This window comes from Podarcis erhardii (genome assembly GCF_964252035.2).
Source record: "Podarcis erhardii genome assembly, chromosome: 3".
Taxonomy (NCBI): Eukaryota; Metazoa; Chordata; class Lepidosauria; order Squamata; family Lacertidae; genus Podarcis; species Podarcis erhardii.
The window spans coordinates 2,600,515-2,624,930 of NC_138507.1; the positions used below are offsets into that span (position 1 = coordinate 2,600,515).

At 43.5% G+C, this 24,416-nt stretch overlaps 2 protein-coding genes across 2 annotated transcripts in view; both read left to right on the forward strand.

Annotated features, from left to right (window-relative positions):
* Positions 1-7,747, forward strand: part of PELI1 (pellino E3 ubiquitin protein ligase 1) — a 32,604-nt gene extending 24,857 nt beyond the window's left edge. Inside the window, exons 4-7 of the mRNA XM_081855629.1 lie at positions 1,158-1,259; positions 5,315-5,512; positions 5,629-5,817; positions 6,349-7,747. Of these exons, the coding sequence (XP_081711755.1) occupies positions 1,158-1,259; positions 5,315-5,512; positions 5,629-5,817; positions 6,349-6,915 (1,056 nt within the window). The 3' untranslated portion in view covers positions 6,916-7,747. The remainder of the gene's footprint in view (positions 1-1,157; positions 1,260-5,314; positions 5,513-5,628; positions 5,818-6,348) is intronic.
* A 13,914-nt stretch (positions 7,748-21,661) lies between these two features.
* The window catches only part of VPS54 (VPS54 subunit of GARP complex), a 54,890-nt gene continuing 52,135 nt past the window's right edge, over positions 21,662-24,416 (forward strand). The window contains exon 1 of the mRNA XM_081855482.1: positions 21,662-21,751. The gene's annotated coding sequence lies outside the window, so the exon portion shown is untranslated. The remainder of the gene's footprint in view (positions 21,752-24,416) is intronic.

A 24,416-nucleotide genomic window follows, 5' to 3' on the forward strand; every position in this document is an offset into this window, starting at 1 on the left:
TCCTGTAGTCCCTGATAGGAATTGGAATCCCACAACATCTGTGGGGCCTCTGCTTCTCCAGCCCTGGTTCAAATGAATACAGTATGGGCCATCTTCCCATGGTTGCTCCAGAATATCAGCTGCCTCCATTACAGACAAAAGGAAGAGGAGTCATGGTCATGCTGAGACATATCATTGGTCGGGTGATATTGCAGAATCACTGCCATGGCAGGCTGCGTGTGTGTGAGTAAGTGAGATAAAATGCTGGTAATAAGCATAAAATTAAAAGAGAAGTATGCAGTTAGCATGTATTAAGAAAGTCGTGACATTACTATTTATTATTTAATGTCAGAGCTCTTGGCCAAATATTGAGAACTTGAGATATCGGAAGGTTTTAGCAGTAATAAAAAGGTAAAGGTACTGCTGACCGTTAGGTCCAGTTGCAGACGACTCTGGGGTCGCGCGCTCATCTTGCTCTGTAGGCCGAGGGAGCCGGCATTTGTCACAGACAGCTGCCGGGTCATGTGGCAGCATGACTAAGCCGCTTCTGGAGAGCCAGAGCAGCGCACGGAAACGCCGTTTACCTTCCCGCCGGAGCGGTACCTATTATCTATTTGCACTTTGACATGCTTTCGAACTGCTAGGTTGGCAGGAGCTGGAACAAAGCAATGGGAGCTCACCCCGTCACGGGGATTCGAACCGCTGACTTTCTGATCAGCAAGCCCAAGAGGCTCAGTGGTTTAGACCACAGCGCCACCCACGTACCTTTTAGCAGTAATAGTGGAAGTTAGATGGTCATATTGTATTGATTAGGCTGAAATCATATGCTGAAGTATTTCTCTCCTAACCTAGGTCATTAGGAAGTTGAGATGGAGTCCTGCAGTTTCATTACGTGACCTGTAAAACACTTATCTGAAATAGTGAGACTTGGAAAATCATAACTGTGTGTGTGTTTGAACCTTTTTTTATTGCCCTATCAACAAAGTCCTCTATGTAGTTCACACAGTATTAAAACAATAGACATTTAAAATGTTAACTATTAACCATTCAAAATTCTGCCTTAAAACCAGCCTTATTCTAGCAGGAATGTGCTTTGTTAGGATGAAGAATTGCTCTTGCTAATCTATTTTATCTGTCCGGTTTATCATAATCAAAAATACACTTTTTCTTTTCCACAGGCAATAAGCAACAAGGACCAGCATAGTATATCCTACACCTTATCTCGAGTTCAAACAGTGGTGGTTGAATACACACATGACAGCAACACAGACATGTTTCAGGTATGTAAAGTATGCTTGACTTACAGATCACCCCGGGATTAAGACTGCTGGGGCCATCAGAACTTGTTCTTGTGTTGAAAGAAGCAACTACAGTTGCAGTAACATGAAAAAATAAGGTTTTTTATTTTGCTTGCCCAGGCCATTAACACTAATAACATCAGCAACTCAACAACCCTGAGAAAAGTAAAACTAGAAAAGACCTTTGGGGGTTTATTGGCTAATGGAGATGGGAAGGAAGTCCCTGTAAAGAGCCTGGGGATCAGGGCTTTGTTCTCTTCTTGTCCACAGACAGCCAGATTAAACATTTTTTAGGGCCATGTAATTTGATCTTTCTCTTCCTTTCTTGTGTATCACCCTCCACCCCCCTTCTGTAAAGGAACTTCCTTCACAAGCAAATTTTGAAGTTTGTCTCAGCTGAAAACAATCACTACACGTTAATGAAAAGCTGTCTTGCTGGGTACAGTGAACTATTTCTAGAGAGAGAATGCTCTTCAGATTTGAGTTTTGTTTTGATTTCTGATCTGGATTAAACTTAATGATTTTTGCTCAAAGTTATATTAATATTCTATTACTATAATGACACCCAAAATATACAATATATACTATTCTTCTGTCTTACCTTCCTAGCACTTTTACATTGCAGATTTTGTAAGTTATAATGTGGATTACGGGCACTTTTAAATTCAGATCCAAGAAAAATAGCTGCAGCAGTGAGAGGGCAAAAAGTACTGTGTCAGTTCAAACTGTCCTATTGTGGCATGAATCTTCATAGGTAACAGCCTCTATCCAATGTGCCAGATTTCCCCAAGCTGGTGCCCTCCAGATGTTGTGTTGCCCCACTGGCCCCAGCCAGTAATCTGGGCTGATGGAAGCTGTAGTCCAAAACATCTGAAAGACACCATGTTGAAGAAAGCTGAGCTGTGAGGTGTCCGGAGAAGGCCCTGGCCTGTCACAGGACCACAAAATTAAGTAGCTGCTGTCAATGCATTCTCATGAAATACACTGGCAAGCCACATACCTGATCCCGGTGAGAATTTTTTTTGTCAAGACAAAAGAAACACACCATAAGCAATCTGAAGAATCAAAGTGGTAAAGCTTTCCCTCTGAAATTTACCAGTTTAGCTTGCAAGTGGCAGCTGCATGCCTCAAATGATCCCCTACAAGAAAATCAGATAGAAAATGAGCACACCAAGGAATTCTAGTCCAGCCTTCACCCCATCATAATCCATTTTTATCTGTAGGAACTTTAATCTTTTGGAAAGCCTTCCAACATATCATAGCCTGAAACAAAGCAGCCTTGTAAAAAGCATTGCTGTTTGAAGCGCTTCATCTCAGTGGCTTGCAGAAGGTCTCAAGTTTGTCTGAAACTGGAGAGTCGCTGTCACCCTGTGTAGACAGTACTGAGCTAAGTGGACCAATGATTTTACTCAGTCTAAAGGGGCTTCTTTTGTCCCTATGTTGATACTTTTGATAGCATAAATTGGCCCAGGAATACAGTCCAGGTGAGTGGCCAAAGGTTATCACAGTAGCAGGAGAGGTCTGCAGTTGCTGAGGGTGTCAAAACACTTTGCCTGTGATCCTTCGGGTGTGGACCAACGTGTAGAACCTCTTGGCTCTTGATCACTTCAAAACAGGGCAAATAAAAGTGCCATCTTTGGTGCTTTCGAAATGGGGGTGGGTTTGACAGAAATGAGGCTGTCACTTTGACTGAGGGTGGTTAAAAAACACAACATTTAAGATGTGCTGGTTCCAATAGCTGCTCAAACAATTTATTTTTATTTATTTATTTATTAAACCTGTTCATTGCCCAAGGCAACCCAAAGTGACTTACAAACAAGCAAACCAACAAACAAAACAATAAAGCCCACATAGATACCGTATTTTTCGCTCTATAACACGCACCTGACCATAACACGCACATTGTTTTTAGAGGAGGAAAACAAGGGAAAAAACATTCTGAATGAAACAGTGGATGTATCATTTTTGGGCTTCATGCTGTGGCCACAGACATGTGATCTGATGGTGAATTTGGGGTGACCCAATGCCAAAATCCTGAGAATTCCTGTGGATCCATGCTTTGTAACCACGTTTTTGCACCATTGCAGCCCCAGGCAACAGTGGGTGCGTGATTTTTTTGGTGCAGGCTGTAGCCATGGACATGCTATGTGATCTGATGGTGAATTTGGGGTGACCCAATGCAAAGATCCTGAGGATCCATGTGGATCCATGCTTTTTAACCACATTTTTGCACCATTGCAGCCCCAGGCAACAGTGGGTGCGTGATTTGGGGGGGGGGCAGGCTGTAGCCATGGACATGCTATGTGATCTGATGGTGAATTTGGGGTGACCCAATGCAAAGATCCTGAGGATCCATGTGGATCCATGCTTTTTAACCACGTTTTGGCACCATTGCAGCCCCAGGCAACAGTGGGTGCGTGATTTTGGGGGGGCAGGCTGTAGCCATGGACATGCTATGTGATCTGATGGTGAATTTGGAGTGACCCAATGCAAAGATCCTGAGGATCCATGTGGATCTATGCTTTGTAACCACATTTTAAGTGGGGAGCGAAGGAAAAACAAAGAAGGGACATTAGAGGGGTGTGCAGAGAAGCAGCTGGCTAAGAATGCAGGAGAGGGATTTAACGGGTTGGAGGAAAGAAAGGCAAAAGTTTTCCCCCACCCAAGCCAGCCAGCCAGCCAGCCAGCCAGCCATCTCTCTCTCTCTCTCTCTCTCTCTCTCTCTCTCTCTCTCTCTCTCTCTCTCTCTCCCTCCCTCCCTCCCTCCCTCCCTCCCTCCCTCCCTTCCTCCCTCCCCCTCTCTCTCTCCCTCCCCCCTCTCTCTCCCTCCCCCTCCCCCCCTCTCTCTCCCTTCCCCCCCCCTCTCCCCCAGCAGCACAGAGAGGAATTCCCCTCTGCTTGCCTGGAGGGGAGGGGCTTTCCCTGCTCTTTGTTCCGTTTCAGCAAACACAGCAACGAAACAGAGGAGGGTGGGCAGTAAGACCCTGAGGCAGAATGCAGGAAAGCAGCCGCTTCCTCTTTTCAGTTTTCCCTTTTCCTTGAAGCGTCGAGATGTGATTTTTGCCTGCTTTTTCGGCTCCAGGGACCACACATTCGCTCTATAACACGCACAGACATTTCCCCTTCCTTTTTAGGAGAAAAAATCTGCGTGTTATAGAGGGAAAAATACGGTACATTAAAGCCCATTTGGACCCATTTCAGTAACTACTCAACAGCTATGCTGGGGGAGAATCTGCTGTGCTACATCCTTGCAATCCCCCCCCCCTTTTAAGGGGCATTAATGTTTTGGTTTTGCAGAAGCTTTTGATAAAACCTGAAAAGTGTTGCTTGCTTTACCTAATAGGGGATTCTTGGATTGCAGCCAAGAGCAGCTGGCAACCCATTGTTTTCCGCCATTAAAAAAGGTGCGAGGCTATCTGTGTTCATGTTGAACTGAGTAGCTTATCTGTGTTCTGACCATATGCATGTGGAAAGAACATTCCTAATTTCAGGCTACCATTTCCCCAACCACGTGGCAGGGATGTGTCCAGGGTCTCAGACTGAACAATACATGTGCTCTCTGATTTACCACAGCAAGGGCATTAATTGAAGAACTGCTGCTGGAATGTAGCTTTGGATTCACAACCCAGTACAAAAAAAATAATCTTGAACTTGAGAATACATACTACTGTTCTATAACTTTGATGCAAGATATCAGTCTTAGGTCAGTTCTTCTGCTGAAGTGGAACTCTTTTCAGGGGGCACCTCCCCTCCCCTACAGTTTTTGGCAGTAGTTCTCAGCCATATTAGAATGCCTGCATTGGGAATTTCTGTATGCTTTCTTCAATGAATAGATGGATAGTATTATTTCCCATTGCTCCAAAGATCCCAAGGGGCTGTTCTTTGAGTCTGCATTACAGTACTAAAGCACTAAAAGTCAAATGATTGGGATAGTGTAGCATGCTTGAGACTTAGCTAGGGCAGGGATGAAATATTAATTGTTGACTTTCACTAGAGTGCTTTGTATCTAAATCTATTATCCATTTTGTTTTTGTCAGATTGGACGATCAACAGAGAGCCCTATAGACTTCGTAGTGACAGATACTGTTCCCGGAAGCCAGAGCAATTCAGAGACTCAGTCTGTTCAGAGCACTATCTCAAGGTTTGCTTGCAGAATCATATGTGAACGAAATCCTCCTTTCACAGCAAGAATATATGCCGCTGGCTTTGACTCCTCCAAAAACATCTTTCTAGGGGTAAGGGGTTGCTTCCTTCTGCTTCTCAATGCAGGTTTTAACTTATTAGCATGCTTTTCAACTGATCTGCAAAGAACCAATGAATGAAAGCTGTCTTGTTGATGTTTTCCCCATAGGAGAAAGCTGCCAAGTGGAAGACTTTGGATGGGCAAATGGATGGGTTAACCACAAATGGGGTTCTTGTTATGCATCCGCGCAATGGATTCACTGAAGACTCCAAGCCCGGAGTGTGGAGGGAGATATCTGTATGTGGGAATGTGTTCAGTCTTCGTGAAACAAGATCTGCTCAGCAGAGGGGGAAAATGGTAAGTCTGAGAAAACAGCAAGTTTGCCAGACAGCTGTAAACAGCGTCCGTGAAGATGTCATGCTACATTTGGAGTACATTGCCCTATTTCCACGAGCATCTAATCCGCTACTAGATATTTGCAGGATGAGGATCTATGTTAGTATGAGCACCTGGTACCTCGGGTTAAGAACTTAATTCCTTCTGGAGGTCCGTTCTTAACCTGAAACTGTTCTTAACCCGAGGTACCACTTTAGCTAATGGGGCTTCCCTCTGCTGCTGCTGCTGCTGCTGCACCACCAGAGCGTGATTTCTGTTCTCATCCTAAAGTTCTTAACCTGAGGTACTATTTCTGGGCTAGCAGAGTCTGTAACCTGAAGTGTCTGTAACCTGAAGCGTCTGTAACCTGAGGTACCACTGGTAGTCCAAAACATCTGGAGGGCCGAGTTTGCCTGTGCCTGTTTTAAATTAAATGCCTCAGCCTTAAATATTAAGTAAGTCATTAAGTATTAAGTCATCGTTTGTGAAATTTGTATTTGTGTTCTCTTCCAGGTTGAAAATGAAACAAACCAACTTCAGGATGGTTCGTTGATTGACCTCTGTGGAGCAACATTACTGTGGCGCACTGCAGAAGGCCTTTCGCGCACTCCCACCGTGAAGCACTTGGAAGCTCTAAGACAGGAAATAAATGCCGCTAGACCTCAGTGCCCTGTGGGCTTTAACACACTAGCCTTTCCTAGTATGAAGAGGAAAGACGTTGTAGATGAAAAGCAACCCTGGGTTTACCTGAACTGTGGCCACGTCCATGGCTACCACAACTGGGGGAACAAAGAAGAGAGAGATGGGAAGGACCGGGAATGCCCCATGTGCCGATCTGTTGGCCCTTATGTGCCGCTCTGGCTTGGATGTGAAGCTGGATTTTATGTGGATGCTGGCCCTCCAACTCACGCATTCAGCCCATGTGGACATGTGTGCTCAGAAAAGACAACTGCCTATTGGTCCCAAATACCTCTTCCTCATGGTACCCACACTTTTCATGCAGCCTGTCCGTTCTGCGCACATCAGCTTTCTGGTGAACAAGGCTACATCAGACTTATTTTCCAAGGACCGCTTGACTAACTCGTGTTATCTGAGAACTGCATTTAAATACATAAGCTAAAAGATTCTAATTTCAAATGAACTGCCGTCTTAAATTCAACTATATTTCATTCTCTGGGCTTTGACAGTTTACTTTGAGATGAAGAATACTTATTATTTAAGTGGTGAATTCCTCTGTAGATAATGGATGAAGCTGGTTATGTAGGAAAGATTGGTGGTGGATAGCTGGAGCAGACTGAAGGTAGTTCCTAGCCCATCATTTTTGAGATGGAAAAGATAACATTCTTTGCCTTCAATGTAAATGATTTGAATAACATGCCTTTAATATCTAAAATTTGTCTTTTTAAAAAGTATGTAATTGAGGGGTGAAAGTGATCAGTTCAAAAGGATATGAGTTTACAGCTTGGATACAAACATGTAAGATAGAGCAACATGTATAGTAACTCCTTTTTCTATTTATCTTTGCTATGAAAAATTATCCTAGGTGACTTGGATAGAGTAGCATGGTAGTTGTGTGTTACATCCATTGACTGGATGTGTAGATTAGTTCTGGATCAGGAAAGGGTAGGAGATGGGAATATGATAGATGAGCTTTCTTTATTTTGTAAAAGACTAAATCAATATTGAGTTGGTAGAAAAGCAGCAGGTTTTAAAACATAACTAAAGCAAATTAAATTGATGTGCTTTTTGAAGTGCTTAACTACATGTTGGATTACTTGATAAAATCCTTGTTTTTTCTTTCTCTTTCTCTGTCTGGTAGAACTGTAACAAAATGAACTGGTCACATAACATTTACCTGATACTTGGAATATGCAATTTGCCCTCAATGAAGTTCTTTTCTCCCTCCATGTTATATATTATGTATTGGTTTGTTTTTTGTTGCCTTGTTTTTTGCATTTGCAGCACTGAAGGGTTTATGCTTATTTAAATAAAAAAGAAAACACCAAGGTATACAAGGTGTTCAGTTTTCTTCCTCTACTGGGAGAAACAAAAGAGAGCCAGGAAGTGAGTTAGGCAGTGAGTTAAGTGATTAGATTAGGAACTGATACTGGAGCACATTAGGATACCATGGAGACGTATTTTTGTACATGTTCATACATACTGCACCATTGCAAAAGGCCATAGTCAATTCATTTTCCCTCCCTAAAATGGAAATTACTTGAGGTGTCTGTATTACAGCATTTTATGGGAAGAAAAATATAACCCAGGATGATTATTCCCATGTTGCAATACAAATTCATCTCTGTGCATTTGTATGTATGTATGCATGCATGTATTTAAATATTTATAAAACATGCATTCACAAAAATATAGCAAGGTAGTATACATCATACACAATTACAGTATCAATAAATACAGTGGTACCTTGGGTTACAGATGCTTCAGGTTACAGGTGCTTCATGTTACAGACTCCGCTAACCCAGAAGTAGTACCTTGGGTTAAGAACTTTGCTTCAGGTTGAGAACAGAAATTGTGCGGCGGCAGCGGGAGGCCCTATTAGCTAAAGTGGTACCTCAGGTTAAGAACAGTTTCAGGTTAAGTACGGACCTCCGGAACGAATTAAGTTCTTAACCAGAGGCACTACTGTACTGGTTGGTAAAACGAATTCAAATAGCAAAGGCCTATCTGAATAACACATAAGATTTCTGCATTGCAATATATTTGCATTCAAAGTATTTAAGATGTGGCTAGAAACCATGTGAGTAGCCTTGCCAGAAGGTTCACAAGAACCCCCAGCCTTCCCAAAAACAAACAAATAGGAGCTGGCCTACATAAGCTTTTAGGCTTGTATCCAGTGCAGCACTGAGCAAGCAAGCTTCCCTTCAGGGAGGAAAGTCCCACTGAACAAGAGTCAGCCCGTTCACTAACAGGGCACTTACTTAAGAGTTGCAGTGAATACAAGTCAAAACCCACTTCTGTTTTTTTCAAACATTTCTGTGACTTCAGAAAATGAGTAAAAAACAGCTGCACTGGAATTATATTCAAACCAAAGCAAAAGAAATAAAAATAAATGTGGCAACTTATTTTCCCACCATGGTTTAACTTTCAAGGTACACAAAGGGACACACAGAAAAATCATGGCTACAGTTGCATAGAATCCTTTTTACCGTTTACTCCCCTTCATAGATCTTACCTATCCAATAAGCAGCCTTGCAAAATCTTCTAATAAATCTAATGCAAAAGCAGTTTCCCAGTTGTTTTCTCCTACAGGCTCTGCAGCAAATGCACCTTCTAAGAATGCAGTACCACTAAATTGTCTTAAAAACTGGCTGAGAAATCAAGGCAAAAATGATGCCCGCGGAGAGCTCTTTGCAAAATAAAACAGGAATAATAATAATAATAATAATAATAATAATAATAATAATAATATATTATTTATTTAAACCCACTCATCTGGCTGGGTTCCCCAGCTACTCTATTCTTCTAAGTCCAATTAGTACTAGATTTTTTTACCAACTAAAGGGCTAGGGAGTGTGCTGTGAATGATGAGACACTTTTCCCCCTCCAAAAATTCAGGGGAAATGTGTGTGCATCTTATGGAGCAAATGCAGGCTCCATGGCTTCAGCGAAAGCAACGCAAAGCGTACAAAGCGCAGCGGGAGCACTCCTGCCGCGCTCCGGAGGCTTCGTGTTTCTTTCGCTGAAGCCTGGAGAGTGAGAGGGGTCGGTGCGCACCGATCCCTGCTGCTCTCCTGGCTTTGCTTCGCTGAAGGGGCACTGCGCAGAGAGGGAGAGAGGGTTTTTTTCTTGTTCTCCCCCTCTAAAACTAGGTGTGTCCTATAGAGCGAAAAATACGGTACCCATCAGCTGGGCACATATTCCAGTTACCAATGGCAACCAGATAACTTAATAACAATCCTGGCTGAATGTAGCTCAAATATATGATATTTGCCACAGGTGGATCTGGATGATATAGCAATTCAGGGGTGAGCTATTAATGAAATGAATATATCTTGCACCACAAAGTGTGAAATCATACACCCTGCTTCTCCTTTTATAGTTAATGCAATTTGCCATCAAAACAATGAAACATGCATATTGAAATGTTTTCAGAAGAAAAACAGCCTTTAAAAAGAGGTGTTAACTTACTTTGTGAAAAGCAGGCAGAATCCTCTTCAGAGAAGTCTACACAACCAAGCAGAGTCATGTTCCACACTGGTACGTCTTCATTTGTGATTAAATTAGTGTTTCCTAAACTAGTGTTTCCTAAACTTGGATATCCAGCTGTTTTTGGACCACAACTCCAATTATCCCTAGTTAGTAGGACCAGTGGTCAGAGATTATGGGGATTGTAGTCCAAAAACAGCTGGAAACCCAAGTTTAGGAAACACTGATTTAGAGACTGGGGTCAGTTGAAAGTCTAAGCATTTGTAAAGGGCTCATATGGAAAGGCCTAATAAAAAATGAGCAGAAGGCACATGATCCATTTATGCTATTAAAAGGTAAAGCTACCCCTGAACATTAGGTCCAGTCGTGGCCAACTCTGGGGTTGCAGCGCTCATCTCGCTTTATTGGCCGATGGAGCCGGCGTACAGCTTCTGGGTCATGTGGCCAGCATGACTAAGCCGCTTCTGGTGAACCAGAGCAGCACACGGAAAAGTGGTTTACCTTCCCGCCAGAGTGGTACCTATTTATCTACTTGCACTTTGACATGCTTTCGAACTGCTAGGTTGGCAGGAACTGGCACCAAGCAACGGGAGCTCACCCCATTGCGGGGATTCGAACCGCCGACCTTCTGATCGGCAAGTCCTAGGCTCTGTAGTTTAACCTACAGCGCCACCCGCGTCCCATTTATGCTATTAAAGCTAAGCAAAAACATGCATGAAAAGGCCAGTTTGAAAATTCAATTAGTAGTGTATTCAGCATCAAGTGCTAATGAGCAAAAACCAGACTGAGTAGGTTTCCAAATGCACCCTTCATCAATGTATATACCATTTGCTGTATACACAAAACACACAAACGCACAAAACAATAATATCAGTTCAATATACCATCTATAAATATTTTTAAACCATAAGACTATGCTGATATAAATAATTCCATGAGTACAATAAAAATTATATCAAAATACTCCAAAAGCTACTATAGCCATAATTTAATCACTTGAAATAATAACACATAAATAATTGTTTCTTATCAGTCTTATGATCATACGAACCTCACTGAAAAAATAGTTCCTGGTGCCCTGATTTTAATGCCAAATCCTACTGTATCTCAGTTATGCTAGTGCACAAAGTTAATTGGTTGCACCTGAGACATATCTTAAAGGTATAATATTGCCATTCATACTAAGAATGTTGTCAAATACTGCATCACCAAGATGTTACTATGCAAATACCCATAGCTGGCGTTTCTCTTAAACAGGATATTAGCAATGCAAATTACAATGAAGGACAAATATGTATAAATATAGGAGAATTCTCTTGTTGCCAAGATCCAAGATTGGGGCAGATTTGGTGAGAGAAACCCAGCAGAGATTTAAATTCACAAAATATGCAGCAAAATAAAGCATGAAGGCTCTTTGTTGTTGTTTAGTCATGACCGACTCTTCGTGACCCCATGGACCAGAGCACGCCAGGCACTCCTGTCTTCCACTGCCTCCCGCAGTTTGGTCAAACTCATGTTAGTAGCTTCGAGAACCCTGTCCAACCATCTCGTCCTTTGTCGTCCCCTTGTCCTTGTGCCCTCCATCTTTCCCAACATTAGGGTCTTTTCCAGGGAGTCTTCTCTTCTCATGAGGTGGCCAAAGTATTGGAACCTCAGCTTCAGGATCTGTCCTTCCAGTGAGAACTCAGGGCTGATTTCCTTCAGAATGGGTCGGTTTGCTCTTCTTGCAGTCCATGGGATTCTCAAGAGTCTCCTCCAGCACCATAATTCAAAAGCATCCATTCTTTGGCGATCAGCCTTCATTATAGTCCAGCTCTCACTTCCATATATCACTACTGGGAAAACCATAGCTTGAACTTACAGACCTCTGTTGGCAAGGTGATGTCTCTGCTTTTTAAGATGCTGTTTACGTTTGTCATTGATTTTCTCCCAAGAAGCAGGTGTCTTTTAATTTTGTGACTGCTGTTACCATCTGCAGTGATCATGACTGTTAGATCTTTAAAATATGCCCTTCCAAATTTTCCTACTTCCCTTAGCATAGAAAAAGACCACACATTTGGTAAGTTTACTATGGTTTACTTACAAACTTTCCAAAGGTCAGGTTCACATGCTTTTCCATATAGCATTCAGAAAATGCTGCATAGGCAATAAACTTGGCTAGGTTACAGTGATGAAATTTCCTAAATTCTTGGTATGGGAACACGAGAATGGCTTGTAAGAGCTATGCAGTCTGAGCTGCAGCAACCAGCTCAAAACCTCTCAGTACACAGACTGAGGTGTACCAATAGTTGAGGGGGAGAGACCTAGGCTAAGTATGGCAGGACAGCTTACTCTATGGTTTTAACCTCTTCAACTTAAGTTTGTGGGTTACCCTAGACTAGTTAACCCACACTTTTAACATCTGTGGGGGGCGGTGTTCTCACAGTACTGGAACTCTTGTTCATCAATGAAATTGATTGGCAGCTTGATTTAGGACAAGCAAAGAACTACCGTAACTGCCTATCGCAGACAAAAGCACAAAAGCTCTGTCCTCTTGTATCTGGCCACCCTAACTGAACGATTATATTAAACCTCAGTCACAGAAACCTAGACTGGGGTGACAAGTACTGTAATCAATAGTTCTACACCAGCAGGGGCTACAGTCGAACCTAATTTGAAGGCTACCTATGAACAAAAAAGTGTGGAATATTCTAACAATGTTTCAGATTTAATTTTCCACTCACGGGAGCCTGGTGCACAGGCTTAACAGTCTGCTTAGCTGTTTGCAACAGACGTTGAGGGGGAAACTAGCCAGAGAATAAAAATTAGGCACATGTAATGAGTTAAGCTAAGAATAAGGAGGCAGGGGCTTTTTACAAATCCCAACTTTCCAGCTGAAGAAACCAACAAACACAAAAATAGGTAGAATACCACCAGGGATTTCTGGGTGAGGGAGTATACAGAGAGGTCCCATCTAGGGGTAATTTTTCATGATTATTTGCTTCTTTAGATAATTGGTTGGTACAAGAAAATATTATTATGCTTGTACGCTGAATCACAGACTTTTTAGACTCTTCTGTTGCTGAACCGTTAATCAAGTATTGCTCTACCCACCCATCTCACTTCTCACTCATCACTGAATGTTGCTGAGCTTGGGTAAGTTTGGGGTAAAAAGCTGCTTGTCACAATTTTTAAGCATTTCTGCACCTTTTGACAATATGGCCTTATTGATTACATGGACTGTAGTCCTGATTGCAAGGCAGATCCTTCTGTAGCCAGTGCTGCTGTAGAAAACAAGCAGCAATGTTGCAGAAAAGAGGCCTTCTACCTTCATTTTCAAATACGGTGTTGGGCTGCCATCTGCTGCAATAATGGAAAGTCACTGCAGACAGCTGCTTTTGTCCTACGATGGTTTCTTAATAGTGCACTGTAAACAAGGAACACTTAAGGGATGAATATGCTTTATTAGCTAGGGAAATGGGGGGGGGGACCTGAAGGAATATATACAATCCCCACACAGACATGTTTTACAGCACTGTAAAGAGGCAGGTAGTGAAAATGCAGTTAAACCAGTGCTCAAATCTGTTCTCAGTTTCAGGTTTCAGTCCTGGTATTGGAGAACTTGAAGAAGGAATAATCTCTGAGCATGTCCAGTGTGCATTGTTTTCAGAGCACTGCCCCACTGAAAACAGTCCAGATTCCACCCTCCACCTCTTGCACTAGGAGAAATCCACCTGTGGATCAGCTAGACATGAAAATAAATCAGTAGAGTTATCTGCACCTATGCTGAGTCTAAATTCAGCTGTCAGATTTCAGACAACATACCATGATTAAAAATAAATAAATCATGCTTTTATTGTTACACAACAACAAGAAGAAAGCTAACAGTGGATAAGGTACTATTAAAATAACGCAAAAAGTCAAAAAAGCACAGAGTTAAAAAAGAAAGGAATAAATAAATAAATAAAACCAAATACTGTATTAGAAAAGGCTGTTTGCTGAAGAAACTCAGGAGAAGGAAATCTCATCCGGCAAACTGATTAAAATGCTCTGAAGTGAGAATGATTCATGGATGGGGCCTTCCATAAAACTGGTGGCATAAAAAAGCCCTGCACCTTGTGGTCACCTGTAATAAATGGGAATGTGGGTGCGTTACAGTAATTAATCACATGTTTCAATGGCCAGAAGCTTTTCTTCTTTTTGTAGATATAAAATAATTCACAGTTAAAACGTTGTAAAGGAAACAACATTAGTTTTAATTTATTAGCAGGGCTGGCCTTGCAAGGGCAGAGGAAGCCACTGGGGCACCCATGGGGGGGCACCGTGGGGCCTTGGGGGTCTGCCTTCCTCCTCCCACTCAGCCACCCCACAGGTGGGGGGGCGGAGGCAGTGGGGGGACTGTTTGGGCAGAGCGGAGCCTGCACACGCTCAAGCCATGCGTCTCAGGCCCCGCGGTGAGTGCCATCCGACATTTTGTCACCCCCCCCCTCAGTGGAGACACTCGGGGCGGCCCATACCTACCGCACCCCCCTTCCTCCACCCCTGCTCAGGTGGCAGTTGCTGGGAAGTGGTAAGGTTCTGGAGCACTGGCGCTGGCTATTGGGGGTGCTTGGGGCTCCACCCCCTCAATATCTGAATCAATATGGAAGGGGCTGGCACTCCCTGCCACCGCAAGGTGCCCTCCTTGTGCTCCAGCTCCCACCCAGGAGCCAGGAGGGGGCTGGGACCAGCGAGGGCAAAGATCACCCTCTGCACATCCCGCCCCCAGCGCATGCTGTGGGGAGGATGAGGGCGAGCGCAAAGCAGCACCACGCTCTGCCTCCTCCTCCTCCTCCCCACATGGCATCAGGTGGAGAGGAGGAGGAGGAGGAGAATAGCGCTGCTTTGCTCGACTTCCTCCCCGCAGCATGTCCCACTGGGCATGACACATCACGTGTTGCACCCCCATTAATGTGGGGGCACTTGGTGCCCCTGTTCTGGAGAAAAGACTTGTGTGTATCCTATGGCTTGCTCTGCAACTCCCTAAGCCAGCCTGATGCCCTTGTGTTTGCACAAGGAAAGGTCCAGTCAACATTCTTGGAGCATGATTCAGCTGCCAATCTGGTTTTTCCGGCCTAAGTGCAGAACCTTACATTTGTGTCTACTGAAATTCATTTTCTTAAGCTTGCGCCCAGGTCTTCAATCTGCTAAGGTCATTTTGAGTCATGATTCTGACTTCTGCAGCATTAGCCAGCCCTCCCAGTTTGGTGTCATCTGCAAATTTGATGAGCATCCCCTCAATTCCTTCATTTAAATAATTTATAAAGATGTTGAACAACAGCAGGCCCAGCATGGGCATAGCCAAGGGGGAGCAGAGAGGGGCAGCTGCCCCCCATCAATAAAAAGAAATAAAATACATTAACTGAGGTTGCGCTCCCCTCCCCAACAATTGGCCTGCCCCCTGTAACAAAAATTCTGGCTATGCCACTGGGGCCCAGGACAGAGCCCTGTGTCACCCCACTTATCACTTTTTCCCAGAATGATGAAGAACTATTTACGAGTACTCTTTGGGTTCTGTCAGTCAACCAGCTACAAATCCACCTAACAGTTACTTCATTCAACCAACATTTTACCAGCTTCCTCACAAAATATCATGGGGGACTTTGTCAAAATCAAGCCTTACAATACTAGGTCCACGGCGTTTCCCAGATCCACCAAGCTTGTAACTCCATCCAAAAGAGAGAAAGAGAGAGAGAGAGAGGGAGAGTCCTCTGGCATGACTTGTTTTTGAGAAACCCATGCTGGGTCTTGGTAATCGCATCCTTTAACTAAGTGCTCACAGACGACTGTTGAATTCTCCTTTCTAGGACCTTTCCTGGAATCGATTTCAAGCTCACCAGTTGGTACCGGTAGTTACCTGGGTTTTATTTTTTCCCCTCCCCCCCTTTTGAAGATGGGGGCAACATATGTCCACCTCCAGTCTGCAGGGACCTAACCAGTTCTCCAAGAATTATCAAGGATTATAGACAAAGGATTTTCTTATAGAGGAAAGCTCTTTTTGGACCCTTCTGTACTAGTCAAATTCTGCTGCTGCTGCTGCTGCAACTCTAGATGCTAGCAGAATCTAAAATCCATGCTTTAGAGTGCTTCATATCAGGTCCCTAAGACAACAAAAATGTATTTTGTTCCATTGTGATGGAACAAAAGAAGAAACCTGATAATCAATGGTCCATAGTCCAACATTGTGTGACCTAAGGATATTCTGAGGGAGATATAAAAAAAACAATGTGAAACTGCAGAAATTTAAATAATAGTAATCTGATATGTTTCAACTGAAGTTTTTTTCTTTCCTTCTTTTTAAAAAATATTGCCTACCAATTTGTTTTCAAGCAAGGAAAAAAGTGCTAAGTAATCGAATCATAGAATTTTAGAGTTGGAAGGGACACCAAGGGTCATCTAGTCCAACCCCTTGCAATGCAAAAATCTCAACTAAAACATCCATGACAGATAGCCATTCAACCTCTGCTTAAAAACCTACAAGGAAGGAGAGTCCACAACCACCCAAGGCAGACTGTTCCACTGCCAAACAGCTATTTTTCCTGATGTTTAGTCCGAATCTCCTTTCTTGTAACTTGGATCCATTGGTTTGAGTCCTACCATCCAGAGCAAAGAAAACAAGCCTGCTCCCTCCTCCATGGGACAGTCCTTGAGATATTTGAAGATGACTATCATATCTCTTCTCAGTCTCTTTTCCAGGCTAAACATACCTAGCTCCTTCAACTGTTCCTCATAAGGTCTTATTTCCAGACAAAGGAGATGGTGTTGGACTTCTGGAGGAAGAGAGGGGAACCTGCCCCATTGTATATCGGGGGGGGGGGGCTGTATGGAGAGAGTCTCCTCCTTTAAATTCCTGAGAATTTACTTTAGTGAGGACCTCACTTGGAAAATCAACACAACTCAGGTGGTCAGAAAGGCCCAACAGAGACTCCATTTCCTCAGGGTCTTGCGAAAGAATAATGTTAAACAACAACTGATGAACTCCTTTTACTGGTCCACAATAGAAAGTGTCCTTTCATATTGTATCACAGTGTGGTATGCTGGCGTGACATCTCAAGGAATCGTTGCCTTAGGAGAGCGAGAAAAATTCTCAGGGATGACTCACCCCCTGGCCAGCACCTCTTTAATCTTTTACCCTCAGGCAGGAGATATAGAAGCATAATCAGTTGTACCAACAGGCTAAAAAATAGCTTCGGTCTGTGGGCTGTTAGGCTGTTGAATGGAAAATAACAAAACACAACCGACTTGTGAGGTGGTGTGTTGTGCGCTAAGCACACAGAGTACAATGAAATTGAGTGTTTGGGGGGGGGAGATTTAAAGCTAAAGATTTAAATTCTAAATTCTAAAAAATTAAACCTGAAAATTAAAGCAAGGTCTATGGACAGTAAACTACTCTTCCTAGAACTTTTGAATAACATGTAGAACTGAATACAGGACCTTGGATTCAAATTATAAAGAGAACTACTGTATCACTTGGGGAAATGATTGACAATAAAAACTACTTTAAAAGGTCACTGTTACACTAGGGCCATTAATCCTGACTTCTGTAGTCATCTATTTACTTATTTGGAAATAAGCTTATTTTATTATATTTCACTGCAGCTTACTTCCTCACATATGTGCACATAGGGCAGTAGCCTTTATTAACTGATAATTCACTGCATGTTATTTATGTCACTGACATACAGTATCTTTGAAATAAGGAATTTTGACTCAGAGTTCACCTGGGTGAGAGATATGTAGATACCAAGAGCCCAGTTTTGCAAGGTAATAATCTGACAACTATTTCACACTTGAGTCACGTTCTTACGGATTGGCCTTTGATGGATTTATTTGCTGCCATCTGTTTCATCAAGAAAATTGTTTGTGGCATGCCAGACGGTAAGTGAGAACAGAACAGAAATGTAGGCAGCCTAAGCACATTCAGAAGCAATTCATAACATTAGCCACTATTTCACAATTAGTGGGAGGTGGAGCCAAGTTTACAAGACTACTCAGCATATACAGTGGCCTGGACCTGAATTTAGAAGAGTGTTTATTTGCATATCTAAATATACTCTTTAATATGCAGCCATTTATTTATTTTTGTTTATTTATTGTTAACAAAAAAAACACTCTATTTATAGCTTTTCCTTAAAGAGTCCTTAATAAGGGAACATTCTCAAAATAATTTATTATCTTAGGCTGTATTCCTAGTCTCATTTAGGATCACCTTGTAATTTAATCCTAGAATTTAATGGGACTTTTAAGTACAGTGGTACCTTGGTTTACAACCATAATCCGTTCCGGAGGTCTGGTTGTAAACCAAAACAGATTGTAACCCAAGGCACGCTTTCACCAATGCCCCCCCCCCAAAAAAAAAGGATTATAATCAAAAAATAAAGGGGGGTTGTAATAAAAAAAAGGGACACGCACTTCCGGGTTTGATGTGATTGTAATCCAAAACGGTTGTAATCCAAAATGGTTGCAAACTAAGGTACCACTGTAGACATCATTATGACAGTGCTGTTACTGAACTGATTTTATTAATGGTTACGTATTGGTAAAAAGGTATAATTTCTCCACCTTCCAAAGCCTTTAAAAATACTGCTCTACTAGTGAGGGTTGGGAGCAACTCCAGACCAACCAAATGATTAATGGTGTGGAAGATGCCAGATCACAGTTTAGTATTATTTTAGCTGATAATTGTTCCGTTGCCAATGCACAAAATCTTTGAGAAAATTCACAAAGATGGTGTGATTTGAACAGAGTGATCTGTGACAATGAGTGACTATAGTCCTGTATGACCCCCACCCTTTCCATTGTTACTGAGCTGGTTTTAGTTCACTTCATAAAGGCCAAAAGACATCCTTTCATTTTCAAGAGCTGACAGACCATGTCCCCAATTAATGGAGAAACTGGCAATTTTAGTAAAATATAATGTGCAACTGAGTTTTATTTAAATAGCTTCCTCAGGAGGTTGATAATAGCAAAACAGGGTCACACTCTTCCTATCCATCTCCCAATACCAGTCATCAACCTAAACAACCAGTCTTTTCAACAGTGCCAGAACAGGGTCTTGAGCCAGAGTGAAATGGCTATAATCTATGACCTGCTTATACTTAAGGTCACTTGTACAGTGTGCTACCCTGTACAGTGGTACCTCAGGTTAAGAACTTAATTTGTTCTGGAGGTCCATTCTTAACCTGAAACTGTTCTTAACCTGAAGCACCACTTTAGCTAATGGGGCCTCCTGCTGCCGCTGCGCTGCCAGAGCATGATTTCTGTTCTCATCCTGAAGCAAAGTTCTTAACCTGAGGTACTATTTCTGGGTTAGCAGTCTGTAACCTGAAGTGTCTGTAACCCGAGGTACCACTGTAATGAGTTTTACCAACCCTCTTCCAGGTTAAAAAGGGCTGCCTGCTCTACATTGGTGGTCCACAATTTGGGGAAATTTCAAGCAAGGATCTCTCAACAATAGTTCCCTTAATCTGGAAGAAACTCTAATCTACCCCTCCTGCTCTTTTAATGTTCTCTATGAAAACTAAGGATGAGGTAGCAGAATGAGTCTTTGCCCATTCTGGGCCCTGGCAATTCCTAGGAGCCAGCAGGGCAACATAGAAGAGGGTTGTTGGACAAATTCTGTCCCAAGGGATCTTTACCCAGAGGGTGTCAATTTACTCTGTGTAAAAAGGAGTCTACACCACAATCAGGCATAGCCAGATTTATTGTTGTCATAGCACTGCATGGGCAACCCCTCAGCTCATGCTATAAAGGAGCTTACATCACACATAATTTATAACCTAAAACCATTCAAATATCCCTCCTACAATTCCTATTGGTTAAGCAATTGCAGTTTACAGGCTTCCTGATCCGCCTACATTGTATGTCCCTCTAATATGTACCCCCACCAATAACATACATCCCATGTCCATTCAAATTAGCCGTTTCTCCAACAGGGGTGTTCTATAATATTCATGCAGCGTTTGAGCATGTGTAATAGTTCTTAAACTATCACCTGCTATTTCTCCTTGTTCTCTCGAGTCACCTCTAAACTATAAATCTACAGTATCCCTCTTTCAAGGCTAACAATCTACTTTTAACACATTCTTTACTTAATTACTAGCAAGGAAAGGAGCCTCTTAGGGAGTATTCTAGCTTATCGAGTCCAACATCTACTTTATCTTGTTTGCAGTTTCTCCAGCAACTCAAGTTGTAAGACATAAACAACTCAGGTTGTAGATAAAGTTCTCCGAAGGGGCCTCTCCTTTAGGCTGTTTGAGAACCTTTGTTCGCACGGTCATTTTTACTATTTCTTCCTTATTTATTCCACAAGGGTCTTCTCTGTAGTAGTGTTGCATCTGTGGAACTTTATTCCCTGAGAGACTGGCCTGGCGCCTACTTCATTCTATTTTTAGTGCTTGGTGCGGCAAGAACCAGGCTTTTAATCATTTAAGATGAACCTGCTGGATCAAGCATTCTGTTCTAACAGTGGCCAACCAGATACCTATGGACCCCAATACAAGAATGCTCTCCATCCTGTGTTTTCCAGTAACTTGTCAGAAGCCCTCCTGCCTCCCACTGTAGAGGCAGAGCAGGTGAAGGACCCCTGGACTGTTAATTCCAGTCCAAGGTGACTCTGGGCTGCGGTGCTCATCTCGCTTCAGAGCCGGTGTTTGTCCACAGACAACTTTTGGGGTCCTTTTATTGTAAACTACCCGGATAATTTCTGTTTATTACATAAGTAAATAAGACAATAAAATGATATTGCATCTTTTTTTAAAGGTACGCAAACTGGAATAAAACCATGTAATATTTATGACAAGAGAACAATTACCTATAATTTACCATTTTATTTCAAAATACTTAAAAAATTCATTAAAGTAAATGCATGAAAGCTTTGCCTTTCTCTAAGACAGAAAATGGGAAAGGGAGATGCTACACTTTATGAAAATGTTTGCAGGTGTGACAGGGAGGCGGAGAAGGGAGGATGAACTGGGGAGAGGAAGGGAGCTGGGGAGTCCCATCCAGAGCATGTTTATTGAGAGCAAGTCCCATTGATTTGTTCCTTATCCCAGTTATGGTGTTCTTCTTATTTGGCCGTTTCAGTCTCCTGCCAGCTGGGACTCCGGCGTCTGCGCCTCCTCCGCCTGGCTCCCCTGCAAGGCTCTCTCTCGCCCGGGAGGCTGAGCAGAAGCAGGGCTCCAGCCCCAAGGAGTCGTCGGGAGAGGAACTTGTAGGCTGCGGTTTGGCGGCGCTCCGGCAGCTGTGGGTTTGTTTTGCTGAGGTGGTTTCCCCTCTTCGCCGCTTTCTATTTTGGCTTCCGATTTGAACGTTTTGCTATGAGCAGCCGGGGCGCCCTTTTCTACGCCGAGGGCGAGACGTGCAAACATTTGGAAAGAGAGCGGCGCTGACCCCGAACTGAGGCAGCTGATTCCCGAGGTAAAATGTTGGCTATTAGTTCCTATAGGGCGGCTGTCTTTTGCTGACAGGGCGGGAGGCGGGTGGCGACGCCTTTTGCCCGGCGCTCCGCGGGCCGAGAGGGGGGCGGAAGAGGCGGCGGCTCCCCGGGCGCCTCTGGGCCCGGCGGCTCCTCCTCCTCCTCCCGGTCGGGGCTGCGGGAGAGGCGGCGCTTGCCGGGTCCGCTCCGCTCGCTGCCGCATCGCCGCCGAGCGCGCCGCCCGCCCTGGGCCCAGCCGGCAGCCCGGAGAGCCGCTCCATGGTGGCGACGTGTCGCTTGGGAGGCGCTAGGCCGCGGCGCCGCCTTGCCAGCTGCTTCTTCCCGCAGGTACGGAGGGGCCGGGGAGGCGGGCGGGCGGGCGGGCGGGCGGGCGGAGGAGGCCCATGGATTCCAGGCCCCGAATGGGCTGGATCCCGGAACTGCGCTCCTGCTCCCTCCAAAGCAGCAGCCGCCGCCGCCGGATCCGACCCCTCAGGAAAGCGGGTGCTCGGGTCCCAGCGGCAGCCCAAGGGAGCAGGCCGCCCTCTGGCCCTCAGCAGCCCCGCACATTTCTTCCGTGGCGCGCTCTGCAGGAGATACTCTCCTCCTCCTCCTCCTGATTTGTGGGCTCGGGCTCCCTTCGGGGCAGGAGTGCCGCTTTGGCCCGGCGATGGTGGGTGCCCGGCCCCTTCAGCCCGTGCCTGTGCCAGACCCTCCAACAGTTCTCGGATGAAAATAGGGACGTCCCATTCCATAATGGTAATTTTACTATTTATACTCCACACATCTTACTGGGCTGCCCCAGCCACTCTGGGCAGCTTCCAACATATATAAAAACATCATGAAAAAATTAAACATTAAAAAAACTTCCCTATACAGAATTGCCTTCAGACGGCTTGGAGGTCAATAACTCCATAGCCTCCAACATTTCTCCAATGAAAATAGGGACGTCCTAAGGAAAAGTGGGACTTTCCGGGATCAAATCAGAAATTGGGATGGCTTCTCTAAATCAGGGACATCCCTGGAAAATAGGGACACTTGGAGGGTCTGCCATGCTCTGTCATAACCCCTTTCCTCTCCCTTTCCCCCACCCTCCCCAAATTGGCATGAGCTGTGACCCCATAGCTTTAATTCTTCTTACACAAATACCTTCCACCCCTTTTAAGCCGTAGGGCGCTGTTTGCAGGCAATCCTTTCCGCCCACAATTTTTCTCCCTTGCCCTTTCTTTCCACAGAAGGTTGTATCCTGCAAACCCCACAGAGGGCAAGTAGGTTCCACGAACTGCTGGTTCCTCTCTAGACTGACCAGCATCATCAGTCCATTTTATCAGATGCACAAAGTGTTATCATGAATAATTTTATAGACAGACAGATATATGGAAGGTGGCAGGGTGGAGTGGAGTTATAAACATTGAGGTCGGAAGGAATGAAATTGAGAACAGACAGACACACTGATATGTTAAAAGCAGCCATTCACACGAAAAAGTTCTTAGTAACATAGACTTCTTTAGTGTGGTTTTTAAAAAACCCACTTTTGTCCCAATTCAGAGTACAAGTTACTGACCCTCGTGAGGACTTGTAAGCTATTAAAAGGCTACCTTTCCACCAGTAAGATTAACTGGCAAGGAATGGCCAGTGAAGTCCTACCCAACCTTAGGCACCAATTTACTCCATCAAAGCTTTTTTAAAAAAACCCAAGTGGCTTCAAATTTGTGACATAAATCCATTTAGAGAGTGGCATCTTGTATTTTGAACAGGAAAATATCTGATAAAAAGACAAGCCGTGTTGAGATCCTTCCAAAGCTCAGGGGTCAGCAAACTTTTTCAGCAGGATGCCGGTCCACTGTCCCTCAGACCTTGTGGTGGGTCGGACTATATTTTGAAAAAATTATATGAACGAATTCCTATGCCCCACAAATAACCCAGAGATGCATTTAAATAAAAGGACACATTCCACTCATGTAAAAACATGCTGATTCCTGGACCGTCTACGGGTCCGATTTAGAAGGCGATTGGGCCGGATCCGACCCCTGGGACTTAGTTTGCCTACCCATGTCCTAGGTTATATCCAAGATAAAATACTATTCATGTATTATGATTCTTTTGATCTTCAGGTATATTTCACCTGCAGAATGAGAAATGGGACAAAAATGCTGATGGTAAAATCAGGGAATACTATTCGGAAGTAAAAGTGATTCACTGCTAGGGTTGTTTCAATATTAAATTATTTTGGTCAATTGCTTCTAAACTATGAAAAAGACAAATAGGAAAAGAAACATATAAGAAGATGCAGCTGGGACAGACTAGTGGAAGGGTTTTGTTTATTACTATGTTACCCAGCCAGATTGGCAAGGCATTACTACTATGTACTACTACTACTTTTTGTGGTTTTTGTATATTGAAAACTGTCCTGTGATCCTCGGATGAAGGGTGTATATGTGATTTATTTTGAAGGGTTATATATACACTTTGCCTTCACAGCTGCCTCCATGTGTCCTTCCATGCTAATATGTGCTTAGCATATTAAATGCACCTGATAGCTGGTACAGTAGTGCCTCGCAAGACGAAATTAATTCGTTCTGCGAGTTTTTTCGTCTAGCGAATTTTTCGTCTTGCGAAGCACGAAATCCCATAGGAATGCATTGAAAATCAATTAATGCGTTCCTATGGTCAAAAAAAGTCCAAACAAAGCCAAATTTGGTACAAAAAGAGTTTATTAACTGCTCTTTAAAGTCACACATACTGTAAAGAGCATTTCAAAAATTGAACGAACAATAAGTTTCTAAACATGACAGAAAAACATTTAAAAATCAACAAAGTATACAGTACATTTTCTAAGACTCTGGGGGACCACTCGAAGAAGGTTCCTCTTCCACTCTTTGCTTCTTGCTGAAGAACCTGTCCATGGTCTGCTGCTTCATCTGCCTTTTCAGCACCTCCCTGAAAGGTGACATGACCCTCGTATCAAAAGTGTTCGCAA